This window comes from Montipora capricornis, chromosome 13 (assembly GCF_036669925.1).
Source record: "Montipora capricornis isolate CH-2021 chromosome 13, ASM3666992v2, whole genome shotgun sequence".
In the NCBI taxonomy this organism is placed as follows: Eukaryota; Metazoa; Cnidaria; class Anthozoa; order Scleractinia; family Acroporidae; genus Montipora; species Montipora capricornis.
Genome location: NC_090895.1, coordinates 29,624,911 through 29,636,058, shown reverse-complemented (window position 1 = coordinate 29,636,058; position 11,148 = coordinate 29,624,911). Strand labels below are relative to the sequence as shown.

At 36.9% G+C, this 11,148-nt stretch overlaps 1 protein-coding gene and 1 long non-coding RNA gene across 3 annotated transcripts in view; one reads left to right on the top strand and one right to left on the bottom strand.

The window, feature by feature from the left end:
- Nucleotides 1-996: 996 nt before the first annotated feature.
- LOC138028341 (SH2/SH3 adapter protein NCK1-like) lies at nt 997-7,579 on the top strand. Its single transcript, XM_068875839.1, has 3 exons — nt 997-1,143; nt 3,832-4,722; nt 5,151-7,579. The coding sequence occupies exons 2-3, from the start codon at nt 3,832-3,834 to the stop codon at nt 5,355-5,357; spliced, it is 1,098 nt and encodes a 365-aa protein (XP_068731940.1). The 5' UTR covers nt 997-1,143; the 3' UTR covers nt 5,358-7,579.
- The window catches only part of LOC138028347 (uncharacterized), an 83,184-nt gene continuing 78,159 nt past the window's right edge, over nt 6,124-11,148 (bottom strand). Inside the window, exons 6-7 of one of the 2 annotated variants that reach the window (XR_011127644.1) lie at nt 9,565-9,723; nt 6,124-8,093 (exon numbers count right to left, since the gene is read on the bottom strand). This is a non-coding gene — a long non-coding RNA (uncharacterized lncRNA). Of the gene's footprint in view, nt 8,094-8,760; nt 9,031-9,564; nt 9,724-11,148 lie in introns of those variants that run through there. The other variant, XR_011127645.1, reaches the window with a different exon arrangement.

The following is an 11,148-nucleotide window of genomic DNA, read 5'->3' as shown; positions in this document are numbered from 1 at the left end:
TGTATAGACGGAACTCTTATCAAATCCATACAAAGCACTAAGCTACTCGGCTTGACAATCAATGATACGCTAAGGCCAAGTAAAAAAAAAACACATGTTTCTCGTCCGGATTTCTATAAAAAAAGAGAGCGGGCGGTTTTTTTTTGTTATTTATTATTTCCTATTGCATGCTTTCTTTACACATTATTACCTTCCCCCAGGGATACGTTGGAGCTCTTAAGTCAAATATTAAATAAAACGAAACATCAGATATTGATTAAACACAAGCTTGTTTAATTTTGATACACACAAAGGGTTAAAAGTGAAAATTTACATTATTTTGGTGTGTACACAGCAAGCAATGGGCTTTACACGTATTTGATGTTATAAGAACACCTTCTTAATGTTAAAAAACACTAGAACGGTGTACAATATACACCTTTTGGGTGTATTGTGACACCGCCATAGGGTTTTGTTGACCCGATTTTCGTGTTATTTAACACTAGTTTTGACAAAAAAAGACACTAAATCGGTGTTACCGTGACACTGGAAAGGTGTTTTCAAACACAATCAAAATTGTCGTGATGTGATAGTAACACCAGTTTGGTGTAAAGTTACGCCAAACTAGTGAACGACCGAACTAAGTACAAGGTAAAAGTGACGCCTGTTGGTTTTTGCTCATAAAAACGTTGCTCATAAAAAATAATAAAAAAAGAGTGGCGGCGCTAAAAAATGAAGAGGGCGGGGACGAGAAACGTGTTTTTTTTACTTGGCCTAACGTGGAACGACCATATGTTTGCGCATTTATTAGGTCTTCACTAGATTACGTTTGTCCTGTTTTCCATTACAGTCTACCAAAGTGCAAAGGAGGGCCCTATCGTGCATTTTTCCCAGGGTGCACTACTCGGACGCCCTTCAGTTTATAGCAGGGCTTGAGTCCATCAGGGCCCAGTACATCGATCTTTTGTTGAATAGTCCACAAACTATTGACTGGGAAGGGAATGAGCACGAGTGATTTGACCTGTCATGTGACATGGGTGTAAATCGGCCATGTTGGTTCAACGAGTTCCGTTTGGTAACAAAATTCCCTTCGGAAAATAATCGAGGTTTTTTTCAAGTGATCCGCGGCAAAAGCAATACAAGGATATATGCTGGACACAAAAGGTTAGAGATACTTGTAAAATAGGCAAAGTCGGCAGAGGTACGACAGGAAGTACAGATAATTTGGAAACGCACGATGCGTGATGAGAAAGCTTACATGACATTGAACTTAAAACATATTGTAAGTCAACATTTTTGACAAAGTTGACGGCCACTGGATCACATAAGAGAAATTACTGTTAAACGTAAACATGTTAATCTTGACTTGTGTCTGGTGCAATAAGTCGGAAGCGAAAATTTGATCAGCGCTTTATTTTTTACACAGAGGCGATTGTTAGCTAGATGATGAATTGTCAGTGTTTAGTTTACGAGCATGTATTAATGTTCCAAATCTTAATGTGTTCGATTCCAGCATGATTCTTCTTTATACAAAAAAAAAAAGATCTGGTCGACTGCACGGATACACGACTTACATAATACATGTATACAGCACTTTGCAGCAGTATCCGTTTTTCCTGAGTCTAATATAAAGTAACGAATACCTGAAGTAACATTTCCCATATGAAGAGAGAAAATGCGATTCAAGTTTACCCGCACGAGTGCGAAACATGATCAGATAGTGTTTGTTTGATCCGATAAACAGATTTTTATGCATTGACTTGTCTCTGGTTAGCTGGGTCGGTGATGATGTTTAGATTTCAATATTATGATCACTTCTTTCGACTTTGTGGTGACGACAGGTGTGATGTTAAACAATAATTTTTTTTGCACCGCTACATTAAATCATGTTCATCCGATCCACGTTGCGTACTTGAAAGCTATACTTCTTAAATTTTATGTGTATGAATTTTAATGAATTTTAATGCTGAACAGATGGTTTTAGGGTCTGAAGGATTAATTTTTCACACACATTTAACTTGAAAGTAGCGTCACCACAAATACAGCATACTTTTTATGATAATAATTTGATATTGATGAACTGATCGTGACGTGAACTGTGAATTTGTGGTTAATCTTAATTCTAAGTAATAATATTTATAGCAGGGTTCTTACAATAAATAAATTTAAAGGGATTAAAACAACTCTTTTTGACAAGATCAAACGTTTGTTTTATAAAAAACAATATTGTGTAGTTGTTTGTGAATTTAATGATATTAATGATTATGTATTTGAGTTTAAAGCAATTTCAAGTCAGATCATCCTTTCTTAAGTAGATGAAGGTTATGTTTATCATTTTGATTTTGTATGGTTGTTGCTCATTGATAAAGCTTAACATTTAAGTGAAATGGACAAGGCATTGGAAAAACTTGCAGCTCTTTCAAATCAACCATGTTAAACTACTACCGTATCTACCCGTGTATAAGTCGACCTTTTATGGCCTCAAAAGAAGCTCCAAAAATCGCCCTCGACTTATACACGGGTCAAAGACTTTGAGCCAAGTTCCAGCTAAGTAATTTATTCAAAATTAACGTAATAATGTTGTCTTGGGCATAACGAATCGGTGGACAAAAGCCAACAAAAGACTTCAAAATGAATGACAAAAGACTTCAAAACGAATGTAAGCAATTCCAGTTGAAATGAAAAAGGATTTGTCCAACTCTAAATGTTGAAGATACTCACAAGCACAAATATGAAATAGACACTGGAAACTTTCGTTTTCCAAAGGCGGAAAGCTCTAAAAGGCATTTCTGTTTCTTCAAATAAAAACTCGATCGTTCAACGGCTTAGTAACCTGGCGCAATACCTCGTGTTTGCGTGCAAGCATCGTCACTTGTGTTGCGTGAAAATACTGGTTGGTAATGAATGTTTTTTCTTCTTTATACAAACCTGGCTGACTTAAATGCTCTTGCAAACATTGTATGGTTTAGTTTATGAGTTTTGTTTTGTTTGTCATTTGAGAAATTATAAGTCAAGGACTAATTAAACCTTGAACATTTTCGCATCGTTCACAAGTTATTTTCAAAGATTGACTCCTGCTTCCTGTGTGATGTTGTGCTTATCCTCTAAAGCCCTTTATCCTTGAACAACGAAACAGGTTAGTTTGAAGTTTACATGTTCGATTTTCTGAGAACTTTTTCGAAACTCAAGGACAAAATGCCCGCATATACAACAGATGCTGAACCACAAAACTATTAAGCGCTTGAGGCCCTGATTTTTTTGTGTATCCACATTTCCAGAAATCGAAGAATACAACATAAGTGTCCCATGAACATTTAACAACGAAATTAAGAAATTGCTTTTTTTGCCATCAAAAATAGGGGGTCGACTTATACACGGGTAAATACGGTACTTTTCCACTTTAGTCAACTACGGTTGTAATAATCCTTGCACTTTCAATACCATCTGCCTAAATGTAACACTAGCATCCTTTTGTAGTATTACAGTGCATCTAGTTTTTTTTTTAAATCACTATTTTGTAATCCTCATTTAAACTTAATTTTATAGCTCTGGGCCCACAGTAATTGACTTTATACTGTTGTGGTCACCCTGCCATTTTGTTTTGTTTTGTTTTTTGTTTTTTTTGTATGTAATTTATTGGGATGCCATAGCAAAGGTAATAAAATGAAATAAACTTGCTTTGCTTCCTGCAGAGAAAAAATAACATTTTTTAACTCTGGGTGTGCCTGTCTGCAAGTGCTTACGAAAGCATTTTGAACAGGATAAAAAACAGATAAAAATTGACTCAAAATTTGACTTAGATGGTTTTATATTACATACATGTATATCTGCCATTTTTCTTTTTTTTTTAAGATGTCATGTATGAATGCTGTCGCCATCTATGACTATACTGCGACACAAAGTGAGGAACTTAGCATTAAGAAGGATGAGAAATTGACTATCATTGATGACAGCAAGACATGGTGGCAAGTAGAAAACTCACGTCGTGAAACTGGTTATGTACCTTCCAACTATGTGAAAAGAGCTAACAAGGGGTTTCTGGGAAAACTGAAACGTCCTAAAGAGAAAGATAACCCAGAAAATGGAAGTTTGACACAGCCGCCAGCAGGAGAGTACTTTGTCCCCAAGGAAGTATTAGGAGCAGTATTAGAAACAGTGATAGCAAAATATGCATTTCAGCCACAACACAACGATGAACTGGCATTAAAAAAGGGTGACAAGATAAAAGTTATTGAAAAGCAAGAGGATGGCTGGTGGAAAGGTCGTATTGGTAACACGGAAGGCTGGTTTCCATCAAATTACATACAACCTGAAGATAACTCTAAGTCTGGGAAACTCACTGCAAAAAAAGCAGTTCTACACAAGGTCAGGACACTGTACAATTTTGATCCTAAAAATCCAGAGGAGCTTAGCTTCAAAAAGGATGAAATTTTGGATGTGATAGAGAAACCTGATGACGATCCAGAGTGGTGGATTGCACGCAAACAGGATGGCTCTTGTGGCTTAGTACCTCGTAATTATATTGTTATTGTAGACAGTGATGGTGAAACCTCTGCAACTAGCTCTGACTCATCAAGTTCACAATTCATCCCTCCACGAAAAGTTATTTTGCCAGAGCATCAGGAGCTTCCATTTTCAGATGAGAAGTGGTTTTGGGGAAACATCTCAAGGGGTCATGCAGAGAAAATGTTGAACAAAGGTGCTACAGATGGAGACTTCTTAGTACGAGTCAGCGAAACTCAGGTTAGACTTCAATGACTTTAATATAACCAAGGCCTTGCCTGGACATTAAAAATGCAACACGTACATACAGTACCCACACACGCACCTGACTGAAATGTTAACAAAGTTACATGTAATTTTTTTCATTGTTTTTAAGACTTGAAATATGGCTCAGTGAAAACCCCACCACATTCTGTTAACCTGCGAGAGAGTTGGAAATTCTGAGGATTCTAACTTAACATACAACGTTAGTCAAGAATACATGTATTTCCCCCAGTCCAAGAAAAAATGTGTTGTCTTAATTGAAATACTTTGCTAAAAAATTGATGTGTCATTTCAAAGAGATGCGAGAAATGAGAAGCTCCATGTAAAAGTAGTTATTGATGATACCCTTGGCAAAGAGGTGGGGCTTGCTTAACATTTTCTATTTTCTCCATTTTTTTTTTCAGGAGGGTGGTTACTCAGTATCCATGAAAGCTCCTGACAGAATCAAGCATTTTCGAGTGAAGCTCGAAAATGGAACTTTTAACATAGGTCCACGTAACTTTAACTCACTTCATGAACTAATTGAACATTACAAAAAAGCTCCCATATTTACTGATTCATCTGGCAACAAGCTGTTTCTTGTCAAGCCTTTTGACGAGGGCTTGATGTAGTACACAATGTTTAAATAATAATAATGTTATTTTGGTGTTTCAATTTGGACACCAAATGTAACTTTCTTGTACAGTGATACAAAGTAGAAAATGTTTAATTCCAAGATAGATGGGTGGGCGAGTGAGTGAAAATAGTTGCGCTCTAAAGTGAAAATAACATTCAGTCAAATGGTTTGGATTTTTAAGTTTTTGTAGGTACGGTATACATTTTGTAGTTCTATGAACCAAGGATAGGGTTGTGGTGAGCAAATGTCCCAACAATCAGCAACAAACTTTTTCACTGTTATGATGGCCATCTTGAATTTTGGTGTTCTGAAGGACAAACTGCGGAAAAGCAGACTCTTAAACACAGGTCAAATTACACAGGTCAAGACCAAGACATCCTGCTCCGATGATGAACAACTGAACCAAAAGTTTCCTTCGACCTGAAACATTTTTGTAGAGTGATTAGGGTTAGGAGACACTTTTGGTGTTGCTTATTTGTCTGTATCACATGCACACTGACATGTATACTGACCTGTGAGGAAGTGACCAGTGTTTTGGACCCGCAGATTATAGGATGCTCAGGCTTTGATTCAAAATTTTCCCATACCAACTTGATTTTCACTTTTTCTTTTCTTACAGTGTACATTAATAATTATCATGTGAAACAAAGGAAGCAAATATCAAACAGGTACTAAAAACCTGTAAACCAAAATCAAATTTTAACCCTGGGCATACAATGACAAAATTCTCCGAACAATAGAAATGATCCAAGATGGCTGCCGTGAAAAGGTCTTTTCGTTTTAATTTCTTTGCCTGTCTACTTAACAAATTAAAATAGATTCAATGTTGAGGTGTGTCTATTCAGTAATCCTTGGCTTGCACTGATGTCATTGGCGGCCATGTTGGTGTACTGCACGATAATGAAAAAGTCTTTTGGGAATTGGGCTCTATTATTATGCACAATGTGAGTAACATTTTGCTTTTGTTTGGTTCACCAACATGGCAGTTAAATTGTGTGATTGAAAACCAAGAATAGATCAGAGGTGATGTGAAAATGTGGTAAGAACAAAAAAGTGGCACTTGAGGCGATAGCCGGGTTTTACTAAATATCATGTTCATACCACTCTTTCATGTCTTCGCTGATTTATTACTGAACATATGTACAGCAACATGGTATCTATTTGTTTTAGATAAAAACGAATTAACAATTTTTGATCATGATGTCAGCTATGCGTCTGTCCTCTCATATATGGGTGAAAACCAATTGAAATGCTTCTATTATTGAGCTTGTGACATAAAATAGTAGTAAAGCAGAAACATGTGTGGACAGTTGCAAGAGAGCTGCCTGGGGAATATAAATTCATGCTTGAAGAAAACTGCATCGAAAAGGCCCTCCTCCCTGTGCGATAATACACAGATCTTTATCCATTATGCAGTTTAAAGAGACAATAAGTAACATTGACTTTGTTCTCTGTCAAGTGAATTTTCAAATTGGAATGGATACCGGAATGATGTCAGAAATTATCAGTTAGTTCAACACTGAAATCATTGTTAAATGAAGCTCCAAGTGTTCAAAAGGACAAAGATGCAATCTAATATTTTTCTAGTTAAATTATTACTATGGTGAACTACACACTGGCTTCTTATTCTCAAATAGTCAGATGCCTAACATACAGTAGTGGTGATCCACATAGTTGGAATTTTCTTTCGTAAAAGAAATTTAAACATTCATGTCTTTGTAAGATCTTACTGTATAATGGGGGAGAAGTTCTGTTTGGTGTGACTTGTTTGTTGCTGATGTCAGTATGTTGATGTAGGGTTAGGTGCTTTAGGCAGAGGGTTATGTTGCTGATGTCAGTATGTTATGTATTTATTGTTGCTGTAAGCAGTTTTATCGACAGAATTTTTTTCAATTTGAATGATACATCTATGCTTCCACTTTCCGTTAATCTTGTTTTGTTTTTAATTTTCATTAATGCTACTTACAATTTAGTAACTTCTAATCAAATCATCTCTGATATAAATAGTCGTTTTCTTTTTTATGTCTGATGGAACACAATTTAATTGGACGTTATTCTGGATGTTTGACGTGAGGGTTGTTTTACGAATGTGCTTAGTCCGTTTGTACAAGTTCAATTAAGTAAAAATGTGTCATTACCTACGGTCACTTTCTATGGATAGTACAGCGATAGTCGATGACCGCAAATAGCTAAGCAATTAAACAGAAACTTTGCCTAGGTGTGTGTGTGTGTGTGTTTTTTTTTCAGTGTTGGATTTTAGATTTAGGGCTTTACACCCAACTTTTGAATATGAATTTTTTCTGTAGTCTGGTTAATCGTCCACATCCCAAAAGACTCCAGTGTGTCCCACCTTACAACGAATTTCATCGGCGTTTCAACACTTCGAACGTGATAATTATCGGGCACATCACCTACTGTTTTTCGAACAGGGAATCTGCAATTCAACTTTGAGGTCTTGCTTCCTCCCGTGCCTTCTTTATTCGATTTTCCAAACAATTTTCTTGGATTTTGCCTGGGAATTCCGTCCAGAGCAAAGGTTCGGTTTTCTTTACCAGTGAGAGCAGTTCAGCTTGATGTTTCCAGCTTCAAAGAAAGTTGAGTAATCATGTGGATATTCCAGACTGCTCTTTTCATTGGTCCTCCCTATGACCCTTTGCTTCTTTTGTTATCAAGGCTAAGTGCATTTCTTCTGTGATCATCTATTGTATCGTTCTTCAATCATAGACCGCGTCTGAAACCAGAAAGTTTGCCCCAAATGGACGTAATTTGTTGCAAATGAGGGAATGAGATCTCCCACTGTTCTATACCTTATTCTCCGCGTAGCACACATGAGAAAAAAAAAACATCTGGCCGAAAATGCCCGCTCTATGTCAACATTTCACCAAATCGTAGTTGTAATACACGGCTCCATGGGTGCGCACTTATCCGTGGTGAAATAAAGAATAGCGTTGAAGGTACAGCTATCAATAGACGCTTTATGCGTGTGATAAGAGAAGCATACCAATGGACAAAATATGAGTGACATATGCCTCCTTCAAAAAAAAAAGGTCCAAGTTGAAATGTGTTAACGACGGTGCCTACTATTGTTATTCCGCATACGTTCTGCGCATCTCCAGATACTCGGATTTTCTATCGGTAGAGCTTACTTTTGCGCGGTTTAAATTTATGCAGAGAGAGCAGAACTTAGCAAGTGCTCTTGGTATCCAAAAAGAAAATTGGGGGTAACCATGCATTTTTCAGAGATAATTACGCTTTAATTTGGAAAGGAACGCCATACATTGCTTTGTATTTAAAAGCTTTTTGTTAATATTGTTGATTAATTAATTATCTTTGAAAAATGCGGGGTTACCCCCAAATTTCTTTTTGGATTTTAATAACACTTGTTGAGATCTGCTTTTCTCGCATATCCAGTAAACCGCGCAAAAATACCTTTGAAATAGTAGGCACCGTCCTTAATGGACTCTTTGACATTTTCTCTTGTAACCATATAAGGATAACTAAGGATATCAGTATAAGGATATAAGGTTATCCATATAACTAATGTCTCCTGAGAAGACAATGAATTGAAAGTTGTGCCTTTGCTACCAGAGCCGGGAGGTGGCGTCTGTAAAACCATCACCAAAGTGAGGGCTCCGGAGAGAGATATATATCCACAAGTTAAGGAAATGCTGAAGTAAAAAAGGTATAGTTACAAAATACATTAATTTCGTCACATAAGATGTCTGAAAGTTTTTCATTAATCTGCCAGCATGATTGTATTGGTGATAAGCCAAGAGCAATTTAAGGCTCCAGTGGCTTCGAGTCTGATTGCGGAATCTGATTGGTTCTTTGTCGGAACTAGCTGGCACTGAAGCGAGGTATGAGACGACTCTGAGACGTCGCCACTGACACTGAGGGGTGTTTGTTCTGAAGAGACACAAGAAGCTGATGCGGAATATTTTGATCAAAAGCAAACATTACTGTATTATCAGCCAATGCCGCGCCGGTTTGGTCTGGCTTTTGCATAACATATTTTTTTTCTTGCACTAGTTTTGAATCCAATTCAATCGCTAAGGTTGAGCATGGGCCCGAATATTGCCCTAAAGGTACTTCAGTTCCGTGTGACTTTTTTTTCAAGTTCCGACAACTTTATTTACAATGACCTATTCGTTGTGATGACACTCGAGCCATTAAAACGCTGGGTTTAACTGTACTGTACTAACCATGTCGCGTGCTGTTTGGTGACATACATGTACCAGTTGTTTAGAATGTTTCGTTGTATGATACAAGCTACGCAGCCCGAGAGATCACTGCCATGCGTCCGGCTTAGTGGTTCTGAAGGTGCGACTGAGTTCTGCCTCGCTTCGAGGCATAAACTGATCCTGAAAAGAAAACAAGACCACTAACTATAAAAATTATTAGTTAGGGTTAGGGTTAAATTAACAGGTTATAATGTGAAGCGCTTAAGCAATACATCCGAGAAAATGTTGAGTCCTATCCCAAGTTATTAAAATTCACTTCATTATCATGCTTGTTTCACTTCTTGTTTCCCAATTTTAATGAACTCTTCGATGTTTACGCAAACACCACCCAACAGCAAAAAGAAAATTGAAAGACTGTCTTCGAAGGGTTCAGTCGGGGTTTCATTGTTCTAAAAAAAAAAAGCAGTAGATACGTTTTTAAGATATTAGCTTACCTTGATGCTAATCGCTAAAAAAAGAATAAGCGTAGTCGGAAATTAGCCTCGCTTAGATTTCTGGCTGAAGCAATTAAGAACCAAACCTTTCATGTCCACAGTGGCAATTGAAAAGTTAACCACTCCACATCGGCTTTATTAAAATCTCCACTAACGAGAAGCGAATTACACAGTTACCATTATATACAGTTCAGTGCTGGATAACAATCTCAGTCTTCCTGAAAAGAAGCTGAGCGCCCTAAGATTCTTCACTAAGCAAATTTAGAAGGTCACTGGAGATGTTCTAATTTAGAAAAGCTGGTGGTTTCTACAAAAGAATAAAGGCTCAAAAATGATCCAATGGGTAAACCGCGGTCAAAGTGTTAAAAAAAGTGAGCTTTTCTCTTTAACCAATTTTAGCGTGGAGGCACAAAACAGGAGCATGCAGACAAGAATTTGATTAGAAACGTCAATCCCTAAAACTGACAAAATGACAACTGTCGTAATCGCCGGTGCCAACTGCTTATAGATGTTGATATTAATTTGTATTTCAATACAATTTAAAACCTCAATCTTTTTCAGAATGTCAATTTATAACTGGCACACCTTTCGTTTTAGAAGCTCACCCGGAAATCCGTGTTGTTTCCTTTACTCACTAATCAAATATAAAAAATGAACGACATCAGGGGCGTCAGATCGGTTATAAAAGAAGTGTGTGACATTTTACTCTATTAGGTTGGTTAAGAAAGAGAGAGATATTATTTACCCACATTGAATCGAAGTTGAAAATGCACGATTATCACATTTTCCCTAAAATGCGAAAAACATGCAAATTAAAACAATATTGAAACTTTTTTTTAAAATTTAGAACAGTATGTCGTGCGAAGCTATTTTCATATCTCAAAGGAGAACAGAGTCTAATTTTCCATCTCCCTTAGTGGTAATTTAACCACGTACATTTTTCCCCAGTTTGCACTTTATATCTTCACACATTATTTGCGATTTTCTTTTATTTCGTTTTTCAAAGAGAAAGATCTGTGAATATCAGCAATGTTTTTTTGTTTCGATTTAACAATAAGTCCTTAATGTAGGCAGCATTTTCACGTGCGCACGCTGCCTTCATCAAAGTTTG